Here is a 19250-nt window from a genome sequence, read left to right as displayed (position 1 = left end):
AAAATCAAACAAAATAAGAAAACAAGCTATAGGTCTTTCTTTATGGGAATGTCAAGGTAGTTCATTTTTCCCCCACTCTGAATATATAAGCTCTGATGTCAACAACAGTAACTTTGGCCAGTAACTCAGGCTGTTTGTTCTTCCCAAAGAAAAGTCATTTAAAATAGTTATGGCATTACAATAAATAAACTCACCAAGTTATAAAATATTGGAAGTATCACCAAGTTTTTTTTATATAAAGACTTCAGCCCTATTTCCATACAAGATGTTTTTCTAGGAACAAACATTCAGAAAGCACATTGCTGTAACTTTGTCATTTGTTTTATTCTTAGAAGAATTTATGTAACTTCCAAGAGAACACAGCAGCACAGATGCTGTACATACATGGTGGGTGGCCAAATGATGTTCTGTGTACTCACGACTCTACAAAGATCTTACATTTTGATTATAGTTTAAAAGGCATCCAACTCCATCACCACAGCCACTTCAAAGTTTGTTTGTTCACTTAGTATTAAGGTGATTATTGGTATTAACAAATTTCCAATATTTTTTATCTTATAATCATGAAATTTTGTACCTATTAGACACTAAATTTCCTTTCCTCTTTTCACTTAGACATTTGTCATACTTTCTTACTTTCTATTGTTTTGTTCATTTTAAAAAATATTTTGAGGCTCTTCAATGTTGTAGGACAAGATTAGCTGCATAATGTATTGCTGTATATTTTTTATTGTCTACGTTTTCCACATCTATTGGTAATTATGTATTCATGGAGGATATTTTAGCTCTTGATGATTGTGAACAATTCTATGATACTCATGGATTTCAATATCTTTGGAGTCCTAATCTCTATTACATAAGCAGAAAAGACATTATTAAATTATGTAGTATTCTATTTGTTTTTAGTTTTTGAGGCATATCTATATAATGGATCAACTACTTTTCATTCTCACCAATATAATGGCTTCAAATTCAAAGCATCCTTGCCAAAAAGAAATACTTTCTGTTATTTTTATTACAGCAAGCCAAAGAGACGTGGCATTTCACTGTGAACTTTCTCTTCTTTAATGATTACTGATGGTAACATGTTATATGGTTATTTGCAATTTCTTTATCTACTTTGGATGTATGGTTAACTTTGTCAACCTGACATAACTTGGAATCACGTGGAAAAAGCATCTCAAGGAGAAACTGTATACATTGTGTTGGCCTAGAGCAAATCTGGGAAGAATTGTCTTAAGTCAACTAATAAAGAAGAGTCAGCCTACACTGTGTGGTACTATTCCTTAGGCAGAGAGTCTTGAACTATGTACGAATGGAGAGATCCAGCTGAGTATAGCAGGCAAGCAAGTAAGCATACCTGCATTCAGTTCTTTCTATTCTTGACTGTGAATATAACATGGTGAGCTGGTCAAAATTCCTCCCTTTACTTCCCACAATTATGGACTGAAACCTGGAATTGTAAGTTGAAATAAACTCTTTCTCCCCTACGTTGCTTCTTCCAGGATATGTTATCATGGCAACTGAAGTACAACTAGGGAAAGAGATGGATTTGGTGTCTTTTTCATTTATAGATTATGATATCTGAGGGATTTTGTTTTCCTGTTCAGTTGTAGAACTTTGTTGTATAAGATTGACATTAATACCTTAGCAATAACATGTTTTATAATTATTTTCTTCTAGTTTTTCTTTTGATGTGCCGAATTTTAAGTCTGATTTTCAATACACTTGTGAATCTGTTTCTATTTTGTTGCTTTGGCTTTGATGTAACCATGAAATGATGAAAAAGTTCTGCATTTCTGATTTAAATATTCATTATATTTTTCTCTATGAGTGTTTTGCCTGCACATATGTATATGAACTACATGTGTGCCTATTCCCACAAAAACCAGATGTCTTAGGGTTTCTGTTGCTGTGAAGAGATACCATAACCCTAGAAACTCTTATAAATGAAAACATTTAATTGGGGCTGGCTTCAAGTTTCAGAGGTTTAGTCCATTATTGTCATGATGATAAGCATAACAGTGTGTTGGTAGAGATGGTGTTGGAGAGGTTGCTGAGAGTTCTACATCTTGATTCACAGGCAGCAGAAGTGAAAGTGACACTTGCTAGGCTTGAGCTTCTCAGAACTCAAAGCCCACCCCCCTATTGACACACTTCCTCCAACAAACCACACCTACTCTAAGGCCACACCTCCTAATTGTGCCACTCCCTATGGGTCTTATTCAAGCCACAGCTCAGAAGAGGATGTCAGACCTTCTAGAACTGGACTTAGTGGCAATTGAGAGCCACCACATGGATGCTTATTACCAACTCAGTTCTCTTCAAGAGCAGTAAGTGCTCTTAACCCTTGAGCCATCCTTCCAACCCCAAGTCCAGTGTTCTAAATATTTCTTCCTCTGGTTTATTCTAATAGTTCAAGACTCTTAAGTTTTTAATTCATTAGAAAAACTAATGGTGCATATGGTGCAAGATAAGGATCTAGTTTGTTATTTGCTGTGTATATCCAGCTTTCTAATCACTTCCCTCCTCCTATTGTGGAGTCTGGATCCTTTTTGTTTTGTTTTTTTGTTTGTGTGTTTGTTTTGTTTCTAACCATTTGTTCTCATATGCCGATACTAGAGACCTTTCTTTTACAAAAAGAAAGGAATTGAAAAAAGTAGGGGTTTAGTTTCAGTTATGTATTGAGAATACAGTCCATCATGATGTGGAAGAAACAGCAACAGGAACATAAGATGGCTGGTCACATCTATCAGCAGTATAGAAGAGGGCAAACAAGAAATGCGACTTGGCTATCAAACCTCAAGACTTAATTTTCTCCAGCAAGGTTTCACTTCCTAAATATTCCACAATTTTCAAAACAGCACCACAATTGGGAGACCAAATATTTAAACACAAGAGCCTCTGAAGAATATTTCGCATTCAAACTACCACAATGTCCAACTTGAAATTTAAGAGGAGCCACTCATGAGAGGATTGATGTAGTATCCAGAGACAGTGCAGAGGAAGAATTGACCAGGTCTGACAGTTTGTGAGGTGGGGGCTCAAATTTCTAGAAGGACCTGGGGTTTTAATCCAATGTTGCAAAGTCTTTGATGTTTAAGACAGAAAATCCTCAGTGAGTTAATTCTTTTGGTCCATGTTTCTATGTCCTTACAAAATGTCTCACTATCCTGAGAAGTCTACTGCCTACAAGGCTAGCTAGTTAATTCTCTGCAGTATCTCCATTCTGAAGTATTCCCAAATAAAAAGAAGATAGTGTGGTCTTCTGTATATAGGCAACAGAAATATAAATACTGTAAATTCCTTCCTTCAACTTTATAACCTGAATATAATATCAATGCAAATAAATGATTACTATTGGTGAAATTATTAAGGCCACTCCACGTAGTTAAAAGGTGATTTATTTAATGGCATAACTTACAAATTAAGGGATAGGTAGGTCGCGGGGTCTGGGGAAGGTGTATCGCAGTCCAGCGGTGTACTCTGGAGCTCTGCTTGGCCCACCTCCACTGTCCAGGGTCCCGGACCAGAGAGAGCGTTCGCCCATCCAGATCTCGGGTCTCCAGGCGCCTCCTTTGGTCCCGCCTTGTAGGCGTGACAGTTGCCGAAGTCTCAATGGGGGTTGGAACTTCCAGATCAAAGCTGGAATGGCTACCCACTACAGATTACATTGCATTTAACATTTGGAAAATAATAACCAGAGATATTCAAATATGGGTCTCATGCCTAAAAGAAGAGTAAACACATCTACAGTGCAGAATCACTGACATCTTCCATCTTTCCCATTCCAGATGACATCTAAACAAAACAGAACATCTTCTTCTGAGTTCCAAGTTCTTCCTTGAAACCTTTTTGTTGTTTTTTGGTTGCTTATTATTTTTAGTGAAACATTCGACTTTTCCTTCTACACATTTAGAAAACGTTCCCTGCTTTTTCTTGTAGATTATATATGGGGTCACTAATAATCTCTATATCCCCATGTTCCCTTGGTTTCAGAGAGCTCTCAACAGCAATAGCCTCAGTCATTATCCCTAATGCAATAATTATCATTCTTTGCTTATTTTTCCTTGCATGATTTATATTAACTTGGATCTAATTTTCCTATTTCTAGCACATATGGGTCTATGCTCAGTTGCCTGGTTTCTCTTAGCCATTTGATAATAGTCACAGTTGTTAGATTCTGGGTCTTATGAATGGCTAATTGAAGGTAGAGCTGTTTTATAGATCTGGTCAGACCAGTTGAACCAGTCTTCCACCATCAAGACAACAATTAGAATTAGTTTTTGATAAAAGGAGATTTTGAGTGAGAATGACATTACCTGTATACAATTTGATAAAGTACTTTGTAGATTATAGTGGACAGTAAAATAATTGTGAACATAATTGCCATCATGAACTTTGACAGCCTTAAAATTGCAAGTGTTAAAAATAAATGGTGATTTTTTTGTTTAGACTACATATTCATAAGTCAAGTAAATTAGATATCTGAATGGGGTATAGGGTATCTCTACTTCTTGAAAATGGAAAATAGATTGTTTTGTAGTCCTTGTGGTTCTATTTTACAAAACAATAATATGTCATTGTGTGAGGACATACATAGTCACCTTTTCCAGAACTTGACAGTGAATGATTGGGAAGAGCAGATGAGGTTTGTGATGATTTATTAAGAGTGACTTAAGTAACACAAAGGGGAAATCTATTCAAGGAAGTAAGTAGTGCTTTTAGAATGCTGCAAAATTAAGTCCCCCTGAAGATAGACCATAGTCAGGCAGTTCAATGTGAAGTTCTAGCTACAGTTTTCTGAAGTTATTCTGCTTTGATGGATGTAGCAGCTCACTCAATGAAAAAAGAACTTTAAATGAATATGTCAATGGATAACAGGATAGAAAAGAATTCCACCAAGGCTTATCACTTGGTAATTAGCAAACCATGTCTTTTTCAGGGCATCAGTTTATTTAACTTTACTTATTTTTATTATTATTATTATTATTATTATTATTATTGTGTCCCTGGATGAATCCAAGGGTAGTGTTTGATGATTGCATCAAGAATCAAAGGACTCATATAAACATGTGTCATTCTACTGTGTAGCGAGCCACAAGAATATGTTATAAGGAGTCCAGTTGTGTTTTAAAGCTATACCTTGAACCAGGCCAATGGTCAAGAAAGCCATCTAGCATGGACTATTTGATGATACACAGCTTAATATTCACTGTGCCTTTCTTGTGCTCACAATTCCCATAGAATGTGTGTGTGTGTGTGTGTGTGTGTGTGTGTGTGTGTGTGTGTGTGTGTGAACTCCCTGCTCAGGCCAGTACTTGGATAAGGTCATGTAGGCAAAGCTAAGCAGGCATAGATGCATAGCTTTGTTTCTTGTGCAAATGAAGCTCACACCATCCTTTTGCCTTGAGGCCTAGGGGCTCTCCAGAGCAATTGACAGAGAACAAAAGAGGTTTTTACATATCAAGGTGGAAGGTAGGGTTGAGCAACATTCCTGAGGAGGCAAAGAGTCATGTGAACAGGGAAAAAAGGAACAAGTGTTTTCCGTAGAGGCAGACAGAACAGCATGACCAGGGAGAAAAGAAGAACACAGAGGTTTTGTAGATGGTAAGGCAGAACTCGTGTAGAGTTCATCAGAGCCATGAGTAGAGAACAAGTAGAGATGGAGGGCGAAGAAACAGAGGACGAAGATGAGGCTGGAAGCATAAGAGCTTAGTTATTAGCAGGACTATGGGAGACAGGATTTCATCCCAGAGAAATATAGTAGACAGACAAAGAGCTTGGTGTATCTAGATTTATTCCAGCCCTGAATGCCTGACAGAGCTGCAGCTATATAGATAGAATTTTGTCTTAGAGGAATAAAGTTAACAGACATAGAGCATAGTGTACGTAGATTGTTTTTTTCCCCCTCAGATATCCCATGCTAGACGTAGCATCTTCCCCAGACTCTGGACAATCCATACTACTTAGTCTGAGGAGATGCAATTGATTGGTTAGTTGCAGTTAATAATAACAGGCGCCATCATTTTCCCTAAAATAAAACTCGAATACCATCAATAATACATTGCAACTATTTGGCTTCAAAAAGATTAGATATCTAGAATGATCAGTGGATCAATAGATATAGGTAGATAATGATTGTGATGGTAAAGAAGAAGAAAGAAAAATGGATAGATGGTAAATATATAAATCAACATGTAAATAGATACAGATAAATAGCAAATAATAGATAGGAAAGTAGTTGATAGCTAAGTAGTTAGATAGTAGATAGGTGGATGATAGATTGATAAGTTATAGTTATATGTATAGATAGATGATAGGCAGATAAATTAGATAATAAAGAGAGGTAATAGATGTAGTTGGTATAGATGGGTTGATAATAGATGATAGATAAAGAGATTGCCTTAAACATACATGAACTAGAACTGAGTAGCAATGCAGGTTGACTGAGTGATCCTGGACATTCTGAAACTAGGACTTGATTTCTACAATATACTTGGCTCCACTGTCATCATTATAGTTTTATCTAAATAGAGACACTTTTGACTAAAGCACTTGGCTTTCGTGGTGATCAGGACAAGACTCATACAAACTTAAACTTGAGGTAAGTTTAATTCAGATTAACTGCAACAATCATCCTAAGGTTTCTTTCTTCTTCTGTGTTCCAGGCTTCTTGAGCACAGGGGATCAGGCTGCCAAAGGAAACTACGGGCTCCTTGACCTCATCCAGGCTCTAAGATGGACTAGCGAGAACATTGGGTTCTTTGGTGGTGACCCCTTGCGAATCACTGTGTTTGGATCAGGCGCTGGGGGTTCATGTGTCAATCTGCTGACTTTATCCCATTATTCTGAAGGTAACCGTTGGAGCAATTCAACCAAAGGTATTATGCAGGTTGCAAATTTTGACAATTTTGGTGTCTGCATGCCACCACCATCAGTACTATGTGATGCTGTGTAGATATTTCTTTGTTCCAACTGAGTGTTAGGTTGGGCTTAGTAACTGTTTAAAGCTGTTTCTTTAGCCTTTCTGTGCATGTTTACGTTTCTGTCAGACTCTTCTCTGTCTTCTGTGAAGCTGGGTAAGATGCTCTTCCAAGTCCACTTCATAATACTTAGCATTACAGTCATTTTCCTTTTTGCTAAAGGGTGATTTGAGGGAAAGTCAAGAGAAACTCTCAACACTGTCCTTTCTGCTTATCAGTAATCAAAATCAAGTATTTTAAAAATAGGGACATCAATACTTGAAGCTATTTATTAGTTTGGAACTAATGAGGCAGTCAAAAACTAGTTTGTCTGGGAACATGTGATTCTTCCTGTTGCCTAAGAAAAGAATGGATATTTGATTAGTTTGCATGCGTGATCCAAAATTGTCAAAGCATTGAGGTCACTAGTAGAGTCTTTGATTACAAAGAAAAAGAAACACATTTGGTTTTGTGGTTTTTCTATTTTCAACTCAATTTTTTTTTTTTTTTTGTTTTTTTTTCCTTCTAAAGCTTGGCAAAGTGGCCTGGAGCACTAGCCTTCTTTAGTCCACAAAATATTTTTATTTCCATTTTCTGACTTTGAGTACTTTCTCTAAAGTGCCTGCCATCTTACCAGACATTCAGTCACTCATTACAATTCCATTATTGACTGGATTACAATTCCATTATTAAATGTTAGAACAGAAAAGCTATTTGAAGAAACTCACAAAGCAAGTACTTTCTGGCTATTATTTATATGCAACAAAGAAGGAAACAGATATTCATCAACAAAGAACATCTTTGATTTTCTACTTCCTTGTTATTGTATGTATAAGGAAAACAAGTTATTCATTGTCAAGTGAAATTCATAGACTCTCAGTTTCCAAAAATAAAATATTTGCTTTTGTAATTTGTAATTATGGATATGTGTGTGAAGGGGTGGTATATTTATATAAATGCCACTGTCCACAGAGGCTACAGTCAACAGAGTCTCTGGAGATAAGAGTTACAGGTGGTTGCAAGTCGTTGGAAAAGGGTTCTGGGAACTGAGCTCTGTCCTCAGCAAGAGCATGCATTATTACATGCTCCTAACACTGAGACATCTCTCCAGCCTCAAGGACAGGCAGTATGAACTCATAATGTAGTTTTAGTTATCAAAGATACATTTGGAATTCTAAGAGAATAGCAAGTCATTAGTAAGTAGGTCACATTTTATATAGCCTTAACTTATTATCATGGTTTACATGACTTCTCATTTAACAACAGTAGGTTTATGATTTGAAGTAACATGATGATAAAGATATAACATTTTTAATTGAGTAGATATACTGCTCTATAATAAAATTGCTTATTTTGAAGTGATAAAGTTAGAGTTTTTTAATTAAGAAAATTAGATTATTCCATTCTTAGTATGAAATAAGGGCTAATATTTAGTTAAGTTAGCATTGGGCAACCTACACAGAACTCTTGGGATCATTTGATCAAATGTGGGCCCAATACCAGTGTCAGGCAGTATCACAAGAGCACTGGATAAAGAGACACATCAGTTCAGCAGGTGCTCATCACTTGGCAAGTCAGTAAGCAGGGGCAAATGGTTTAGCACACAGCTGAGAGTGCTCCCTTCCATCACACTCCTTAAGGAAATACATCTGTGTCTGACATGGACTTGAGTTTGGTCTAGTATAAAACCCCTCTCAAGAGCTGCCTATCCCTACCTGGAAGGGCATAGACAATTCCCTGAAATTCTCAAATAGTCTCTACCCACAAGGCAGACCTGAATTTTTTGAGGCTATAAATCCAATGAATGGTTCCATACTTCTCAGGTATGTAGCTTCCAGGAATCACCAACCTCTCACATACACTTAACAAAGCCTTCTCATCAACAATAAAATAAGTGGCTTTCCTGGGGTCATCTAGTCACCATGTTTCAAGTGATATTTAATATAATATGATAAATAACTTTTGATACATTTAATGTCACTAAGTACCTGAGATAGGAAGGAATACCATTTTTTAAGTAATCAGGTTTATTTTAATCATAAATATTGATTTAGTAAAGTATTCTTCTGCTCAAGTATCAACCGTCTCTACATTTGTTACATTGCCAAAATGTCTATAATTTGCTCTGGTGAACTTTGCCCTATCAAAGCAAAATGGATTCAAGAAACCCAAAAACAACAAAAAAAACTAATTCAGTATTGTTTAAGCTTTTGAGTGTTTTTAAAATTACCTAGAAACACATTAATGACATATGTAAATATACATGCATGTAAGGAGAGAACTCTGAAACCAATTCAGACATGACTTTCACATTTTGTGTAAAGAACTATTTTCTCCTTAACGTATATGAATGATTGAGCATGTTTTTTAAATGATTGAAAACATACCCAAATCTGGAAGTGGATAATAAACATGAATTTTTAAATAAGATAGATAACCTATATATTTTAAAAGAATGCTATTAGCAAACACCCCAGTGAATCAAGTGTATTTATAAATATTAATAGCATGCATCTGTTTCCAAGCTGCATGTGGAGCCATAATTTATAGCCCTTAAATGAATCAAATAAAAAAAACTGGCATATATATATATATATATATCGTATTCTATGATAAAATACAGCAGCATACATTCAGCAATAGAAAAAGTTGAATTATTCCCTTCACACTGTTCCTGCTGATGTTTTCCCTCTAACTTAGTGAAGGCACTTCTTAGGTTGTCTTCTTCAGAAAGATTAATATTCATCATACAATATCTGACAAAGAGATCTAGAAATAGTATGTCACAAGTTATATTCTGTTTTGTGTGATATCAGGGACATCCCCAGGGTATTGACACATCCCTAGTCCCTATATCTATGTGAGGCTCAAACAATAATTTTTTCAAATAAAATCTAATAAATAAATAAAATAAAACAAGCACTACACAATCATTTTGAGGGAAGACAGATATGCAGCCCAATCGAAAGAAATGTTGCAAACAGACAATACAATCTGGCTAGGAGGGAGAGGAGAGAATTGGCTCTATCCTGTCCTTGTTAATGATCATGTCTAATACTCCTCAACCAAAGTATTTGAGTCCTTTAAATACCCATGCTTTCCAACTTCACCTCTTCTCCTTACTGTGTCTTCGAGACTGCAAAATTTGGAAACCCAAAGCGAATTCTGCTGTAAATATAAGACCTGGACCCACTTCTCTGTTGTTTTATACCCTGGGGATAACTTTATGTACCTTCTCTTAGATATAAAGTATCTGTGTTTTGAGTTGTACTTGGGATATTATACACATGTCTAAAATATCAGATGTTAATTTGGGACCATAAAATTCTTCAATGATCACCTAAAATTCTCTGTTGATTTTCCCATAGGACTTTTTCAACGAGCAATAGCTCAGAGTGGAACAGCCCTTTCCAGCTGGGCTGTTAGTTTCCAGCCTGCAAAATATGCTAGAATGCTGGCCACAAAGGTTGGTTGCAATGTGTCAGACACAGTAGAGTTAGTGGAATGTCTGCAGAAGAAGCCTTACAAAGAACTTGTTGATCAAGATGTTCAACCAGCCCGATACCACATAGCCTTTGGACCTGTGATTGATGGTGATGTAATACCGGATGATCCTCAGATACTGATGGAACAAGGAGAGTTCCTCAACTATGATATAATGTTAGGAGTTAACCAAGGAGAAGGGTTGAAGTTTGTTGAAAATATAGTAGATAGTGATGATGGTATATCAGCCAGTGATTTTGACTTTGCTGTTTCTAATTTTGTTGATAATTTATATGGATATCCTGAAGGCAAAGATGTTTTGAGAGAAACCATTAAATTCATGTATACTGACTGGGCTGATCGCCATAACCCTGAAACTAGAAGGAAGACGTTATTGGCTTTGTTTACGGACCATCAATGGGTAGCACCTGCTGTGGCTACAGCAGACCTTCACTCAAACTTTGGTTCACCTACATACTTCTATGCCTTTTATCATCATTGCCAAACAGATCAAGTTCCAGCTTGGGCTGATGCAGCTCATGGAGATGAGGTTCCCTATGTGTTGGGAATCCCCATGATTGGCCCTACAGAGTTGTTTCCTTGCAATTTCTCCAAGAATGATGTGATGTTGAGTGCAGTGGTAATGACATATTGGACGAATTTTGCTAAAACAGGGTATGTATTTGAGGAATGAACTTTGGTATAATTTTAATAACCAATACCCTTTTAAGTATTTTTGAAGAATGTGCATATGTATGTAAATTGTCTAAAATATTTTTGTTTTATATGTTTGTTATTTGCTCTATGATACCAGGGATTCAAAACAGGAACTTTCACATGCCAGAACACATATTCCATTACTATGCTATATTCCTGGTCCAATGTAGTAGATCAACACCAGGAGCATATTGACTTCGTATTAGAAATTACTTCTATATTGTAGTGCTTCAAACAGCTATTATCTTACTACTTTTAAATTTTAAAAGTTTATTAAAAAATACTTGTATCTTTATTTCATTGCTCCACAACAATATTACTTTGACTTCTCACTTGCACAGGCCAGAGCATCACTGTTTTCAACAGTGATGAACATTGTTTCCTAGTACTTACCAGTTCATAATACTGTATGTGTTTTAAACACTCATCTTGGATTCTATGGATCTCACTGAACACAGAAAGTAATCTGAGCTTCTGGCAGCTTCATATAGATACTCCTATGTAGGGTAGGTAAGCACTGTGCTGACATACATCTCTTCATATGCCAGTCCCAAATCCAGAGTTCACTCTTCAATGAAATATTTCTGTTACACTGCCTCTGAGAAAAGTCAAACATATTATGTGAATATTAATTTATTAAATTTTTAAAATCTTTGTTTACTGTGATTTAGTGTGTGTGTGTGTAGTGTGTGTGCGCACGCATATGCTATGTGTTCATGAGAAGAAGTGCTGTGGTGTACTTGTAGATGTTAGAGAACAACTTTCACAGAGTTTGTTCCTTCTGCCTACCTTTAGATTGTTTCCAGGGATTGAAGTCATGTTGGCAAGCTTGTCCAGAAAACACATCCACTGCTGAGCCTTTTTTTCTGGACCTAAAATAATTAAAATAACTTTGAATAGATGGTAGTTCATCTCTAAATGAACAGGCAACAAGAATGTAAAACTTACTAGCTTTGCATTATCATATATGTCATTTTTTAAACAAATTTCTAAACCGAGGCAAGTTAATGTTAAAACATAATCTAATGTTTTGTTGAGCTAACTCTTCAATTAGACATTAAACATAGTATTTTGACTAAGAAAAAAAGTAAATCATGTGTGTCCTCATAGGTTCTTTCTTGTCTTTCCACCCCTTTTCCTAGTGACCCAAATCAACCAGTTCCTCAAGACACAAAATTCATTCATACCAAACCCAACCGCTTTGAAGAAGTAGCATGGACCAGATATTCCCAGAAAGACCAACTTTATCTCCATATTGGATTAAAACCAAGAGTCAAAGAGCATTACAGAGCCAATAAGGTAAATCTCTGGTTGGAGCTGGTACCTCATCTGCATAATCTCAATGACATTTCTCAGTATACCTCGACAACAACTAAAGTGCCATCGACAGACATCACTCTCAGACCTACAAGGAAAAATTCCACGCCTGTGACATCAGCCTTTCCTACTGCCAAACAGGATGATCCCAAACAACAACCCAGTCCCTTCTCAGTGGATCAGAGGGACTACTCCACAGAGCTGAGCGTCACCATTGCAGTGGGGGCATCTTTGCTGTTTCTGAACATCTTGGCCTTCGCAGCCCTGTACTACAAGAAGGATAAGAGGAGACATGATGTCCACCGGAGGTGCAGCCCTCAGCGCACAACCACCAATGACCTGACCCATGCTCCAGAAGAAGAAATCATGTCCCTCCAAATGAAGCACACTGACTTGGATCATGAGTGTGAGTCCATCCATCCACACGAGGTGGTTCTTCGGACCGCCTGCCCCCCAGATTATACCCTAGCGATGAGGAGGTCACCTGATGATGTTCCTTTAATGACACCTAACACCATCACAATGATTCCCAACACTATACCAGGGATTCAGCCCTTACACACATTCAACACATTTACTGGAGGACAGAACAATACACTGCCCCATCCCCACCCCCATCCCCATTCACATTCAACAACCAGGGTATAGCCAGATGAGAGAGACAAACTGATTTTTTTTCTGATGGAGTACAGTAAAAGATTATTGAAGATTCCTTGGCTTTCAACTTGGAAGACTCTCACTATTTAACTAAGGAGGAATATTATGTGAATATACATATCAAGAACTTTGGGGGTTTTGAAAAATGAATTGTATATAGATATACACACAAATCAACTTTAAAAAACAAATTTCAATTGCTTGAAGCAATTGTTCTGAATGATACTTTTTCATTCACATTCAAGAATTAATTTGTTGAAGATTTAAGTTGCATACTGGAGTTAGGCATGTGGAACACCAAACAGGAAAGTACTGTGTCTGAAATACTTAAAAAAAAAACAAAAATAAAAACAAAAATAAAATCAACTATGAATATGCACAAGGGACACACCAATGGAATGTCAGATAATTTCCGTCAGTTTTCATTTGGAACCCTTTAATTGTGTAGACCATATTTGCATAAGTACACAGAGCACTGATGCTGTTAATGACATAGCAAAGGCTCATGCCGACAATTGCCAGTAAAACAAAGAAGTTTAAAGACTGGCAGGTACAACGTTATCACATAAGTGCTGTCAGTACTAAGTCGTGGGGATCAAGGAGACTGGATATTTTTAGCACGATGTGCATGATAATTTATATGCTTGGTGGCTGTGCTGCTGATTAAGCCGTAATTAAAATTCTTCTCATCCCATTGGAGTTTTTAATAGGAGCTTCCTCCATCAATTGGCAGAACCCAAAGAAGATTTTATAAGGGGCAAAAGTAATTACAATACAATAATTCGCAGTAGTTTCAATAATAGAGGGAATAGTTATTAAAGTCTATGGAGAAACTATAGGTACAGTGGTGAATATTCACTGATATGAATCCCAGAAAATTTCCTATGAGTTTAATGTTCTTCTCACTCCCATATAAGTAATTTATAGAAATACACTCTAATTGGACACGTGTTAGCTGTGGATCTATAATTTGCTGCAGGTTTCTTACTCTGAAGTTTGTCCCTTTGGTAAGGTGAAGTGCCACAGTTTTTCAGGGTGTAAGGATGCCCCAATAGTACTGCTCTGATTACAGTCCTCAGTTAATTGAGTTACTCATGTTGCATGACAAAATGTTTACTACTACTAATTCAATATAAAGTTCAGTCCCTCTTCACTCTGCTTCTCTTTCTCACTGAGGTTCACTTGACTTTCCTCATGAGATCTCAGTAGAGGACAACGTAGGTACAGAACCTAGGGGGGTCAACAGCTAGAGGGTTTGTCTTTCACACATGTGCAATTTCAATGAATTATCTAAGACCACAGGAAACTCTGAATCCCCTGTTGTTTACCAGTAATCTCAGTATACCACAGACCTTTCCAAATGTTTGTATATGTAATCAGATGTACATTTATATTAAAAATTGAGATGGACTTAAAGAGCACATCCTGATAAATGATTTCTCTCTTATCTGTACTATATTTCTATTAGACTAAAGTTATGTGATTTTTTTTTACCTTTTTTCAGATGACTAGCAATTTTGATAGTTTGTAAGATAACGCAAAGGACTTTCTCTGACTAACTGAAGTAACAGAAACCTTTCTTTCCAGCTACTCTTTTTCAAGAATTGAAAGCTTATTATACAAAAGAAAACACTTGTATACTACTTGATGGGAAGGACTTTGTGTATCTATCTCGACCACATCAGTGGTCCTATGGTGAAATAAAGATAATCTGGATAATGATGATTAGTCAAATGCTAAGAGACATGGTCTTTGCTCATTAAAGAGCTAAAATGTTTATTGCTGTTTTGTCTTTTATTTTGTTTTTCCAAAAAAGAAATCTAAAACAAAAGAAACAAGACTGTCTCGGAGTCATTTTTCTAGAACGGTAGGGGTTTCGAAGACACATAGGCAGCTGTAGAAAACACAACTGTGTATTGAAAAGCAGGTCTCATTTCAAATGAGACCCTTGAAATTTCAGTGCTACTAGTTTAGAAATTCCAGGAACTCACAAAAAATATTACCTTTGTACATTTAAATACCCCTTCCCTGAGGCATCATACAAACACAGTGCCCATTGTTTTCGCTTAAGAACATGAGTTCTCTTGTTGCTTACCAGGGGAAAAATCCATTGGAAAAGAGAAATAAGGGTACAACATGTCATGAAGTAAGGTATCTCTGCTCATAATACAGGAGTGGTTAAACTGTCAATCATTTTAAAAAGTGTTCTCCTTCAAGAGAATTTGAAAGTGCTAAGAAAGATATTGAGCTAACACTAAAAGATAAAAATCTACTTCAAGAAACTTATATGATTATAGTTTCTACTCCAAAGTACTAAATATCAATAAAATGTTAAGAATTGTTCCACTTAAATACAATTCTCTGTCATAAGCAAAGTCTTCAAAGTCCGAAGTAGTCTACTCACCATTGTTGACTGACCTGACCATGCTTTAGACTGTGAGCTGCCGCTGTAAACACAGAAAAAGAACTGTGTAGCGGCTGAAGCGCTGTTTTATCACGCAACTGTCTCTTACTGTGTTAGACAAACAGTAAGATCAGAAATAGAAATGACAGAAAATAAGTGGTGAGTGACTACTTTCACACTCTAATATTAATCACTTCCCTTGGAAAAATCATCCTGTTACATTGTAGTGCTTACTCCATTTCCATCTCACTGTAAAAACGTAATACATTTCTCTGATGTCTACCTTTTGACAGTACAGTTCCTGCTCCATATTAATTGAGGGAAATATTTTTAAAATAGACCATAACCTGATTGTTTTCTGAAACGGAAGGAAGACAAAGTAGTTAGCTTTTAGGGCTGCCCTCTGGGGATGTGCAAAGGGATTGCGAAGCAGTGTGAGGAGCTAGCCAAGCTTGTTACTACAGACTGACTTCCAGAACATGAAATGATGTCTTGCATTGTCCATCTGCAAAGCTGAAATACAGTTTTTAAATGAAAGCAAAAATCTGACATTTTTATTCAGTTTTATCTAACGTGTTTGGATTGTATTTGTCTAGAAGATAATTTCCCTTGGGGGAAAAGTGAATACTAAAGTTAAATAAATGTCTTAGCATTATTTATCAATTGAGATTTTCTTGATTGAAATTAAATAGCAACAGAACAAGGATAGGATTCTTAGAATTCATACAGACATCAAGCCAAAATAAATTTTTGCTGTTTTGTTTTTACATAATTTTGCCAACATTCATCAAAAGATTTATGTTGTTTTCAGTATGAGCTTAGAAACATTGAAATGCCACATTTAATAGTTTAAATGTTATTGAATACATTGAATGTGAATAAAATCTAGTTTGTTATAGATATTTAATAAATTTGAACACTACCTTTCATGTAATATGGAATATAATTTTCTGAATCATCACAAATATCCAATTTAGAGACTTTTTTTCAGCTCAAAGCAGAAATTATTTCATTCATTTTAAATCTAAAAGTTGATCTAGAATATATTTTAATGCCGACCATTGGACATATAGAAAAGGAAAGCAACAATGCAAACTTCAAAAGAATTTCCAACCATATGCGATACTGGGGTATCAAAGCACATAGTGTGATTCTGTTCCAGAAGTGGACACCAGCACTCAGTGCTGTACCTGTGCTTACAACAGCAGTGATGCACCTGTGGGTGTAGTTGTACTGACGTGCATATGACCATCAGGGAGGATGCAGACAACGGGCAGCAGGCCCAGTTTCTGAATCCCTGATGTGGTTTCTTTGGCAAGTCTCACTGAGGTATTTTCACAAGACCAGACGACGAATGAAATTCCTCAGAAGCTGTCAATAGCCATGACAGCCCTTTGATGCTTGTAATTTTGTTTACTTCTGTGTGATTGGTTCAAACTCCGGGCCTTTTATTTCCAGTAATTAGTTGTTATAGACTATCACTTTTTAATGAGTGAAAATTTGATAATTTGGTTATACTTGCTCCCAAATAAATTTAATTAATGAGCACTTCCCTGCTGAGATTTTGTTATCATTCGTTGGATTATCCTGGCCATCTTTACTGTTGGAGCACTTGTCTTGGTTTTTCAGTCTCTATTTACTACAGTCACAGTAAACAGTGAGGGATGCCTCCTTCCCACCTCCGGCACTGGGCACGGTAACAACAAATCTCCAAATTTTCCTCAAAACTCTAAGCTTCCTACTCAGGTAAAACATCGGCTAACCTGACTCTTTTCTATCAATTATGATTTGGTTTTAATCTAGTTAGCTGTATTTTTGTTTAGGCTTGAAATCAATTCTATTTGTTTAGCATTACAGAAAACACAGACTAGAAAACCATTGCACAGCACTCAAGTGCCTTCTCTGTCTGGTATTTATTTAGAAAACATCATTTTGTTTTTAAATTTGTACCCTCTGGTAATTTCATTTAAAAATGTAAAATCCAATGACTATGGTATCAGTTGCTAATAAGGGAAATTTATTTAGAAGTCATGAATTTAGTTATTTGATTTTTGTGTCATATCCAAGAGGTCCAAATAACCCTTTGGAAAGATTGAGGTAAATTTTTGGAATAAATGGTAATTATTTAGGCATCTGATTTTAATGGTGCTTAAGAATAAAAACTTACAATTCTAACAAACTTTATAATTTTTCCAGAGCCTGAGGTAGTCACACACACCTTTATTCCCAGTGCTTGTGATGCAGATGCAGGCAGATTCTGTGAATTCCAGGCCAGCTTGATCTACATAGCCAGCTTCAGGCCAGCTAGGGCAACATAATGAGACCTTGTCTCCAAAAAAATATTTCAACTGGGTAAAATTATTTTAGAAGGAAGTAATTATTATGAATGAACAGAAATTCGAGTCATATATAATTTTTCTAGTCATTTATTACATCCTGTATGGTATACATACTCTAAATACAGTGTGTGCTATAGTATATACAAGATGGTCCTTTCAGATGCCTGTCCTAACAAGGAACACGTTATATCTTTTAAATATGTACAAATGAGGCAGGAATCAGTCCTCTGCAAAACAGCAAGCCAATGCTCTTGCACTCTAATTTAAATGATAACAATTGATGATTTAAAGAAACTGTAAATGTCCAATAACAAAACTCAGCAGCTGAAGTTTAAACAAAGAGACATATGGTATTTCCAGAATTGATGACTGTTATGTGGGATAATTAAGAGGATTTTAGTGTTCTTTATACATTCCTTCTGAAGTCATATTGGTCAGCTACTCAATGGGAATGCATCAGCCATCAGGTGGTCACTACTCCATTTGTGTTTGAATATCCATAGTTCTCACTAGAAATTGATTTGCTATCATGAATAAATACCACCATAGTATCCAAGTTGTGTTGACTGTTTGAAACATCAGGAAATTTTCTTCTGTTTGGCACACACTAAGATGAATGCACCCTTACAACATTGCCTTCTTTTCCACAGATGCAGGAACCCTTCTAACTTCTTGAAAATAATGATATTTATGATCTGTTTAGTGCTTAGTGAGTTCAGAGAAACATATTGAAGAGTAGAGTTTGAGAACTTGGAATTGGCCTGTTGTGAAAACAGACAGGCAAATATAAAATGTTCATGGAAAGACCAGGAAGTAAGAAAGAAAAAGATCTTTAAATTTTAAATAAGTGATTCTTCTCCAAATATTTTAATGAATGTATTGTGTTTTGTGAAAAGGAGAGCATCTGAACCATGAGTCTATTGAGATTAAGACTAAAGATTCAAAAGAGAGAAGGAACCGAAAGTCCTAAATATGTTCATAAAGTTTCATGTAAAAGCAGCATTTTCCAGTGAAATGCTGTTATTTTAAGTACTTCCTCCTGCCCCAGTTCTGGAGCTCTGCCCTGAAGATCGTTCAGCTAAACCATTTCTATCTCCTGAAAATACTGCACTTCATTCTGAGAGAAGCCTTCCTCTACATGGTGACAGGTCTCCTCCACTGCTGCTAGCCCTTCTGTTTCCATGACTTTCCAATTTACTATTTATACCTACTTCTTCAATGGTGTTGAGTTGGGGGGGGGGAAGGAGTCTTAAAATTAGATTTAATGGATACTGGCTTCCTCTGTTCTCAGGCCAGTTAGAAGCCAGTGAACATCACTCAACAATGACAGGTATTAGTCATTCACTTTTTCAGCAAATTATGCTCACC

General features: G+C 36.3%; 1 protein-coding gene across 1 annotated transcript in view; it reads left to right on the top strand.

Annotated features, from left to right (window-relative positions):
* The window catches only part of Nlgn1 (neuroligin 1), a 472972-nt gene extending 458056 nt beyond the window's left edge, over positions 1-14916 (top strand). The window contains exons 2-4 of the mRNA XM_059265082.1: positions 6672-6884; positions 10334-11123; positions 12308-14916. Coding sequence (XP_059121065.1) covers positions 6672-6884; positions 10334-11123; positions 12308-13130 — 1826 coding nt within the window. The 3' untranslated portion in view covers positions 13131-14916. The remainder of the gene's footprint in view (positions 1-6671; positions 6885-10333; positions 11124-12307) is intronic.
* The last annotated feature ends 4334 nt before the right edge of the window (positions 14917-19250 follow it).

This window comes from Peromyscus eremicus, chromosome 6, assembly GCF_949786415.1.
Source record: "Peromyscus eremicus chromosome 6, PerEre_H2_v1, whole genome shotgun sequence".
Lineage (NCBI taxonomy): Eukaryota > Metazoa > Chordata > Mammalia > Rodentia > Cricetidae > Peromyscus > Peromyscus eremicus.
The sequence above is the reverse complement of the archived record's forward strand: the minus strand, read 5'-3'. Positions and strand labels throughout refer to the sequence as shown.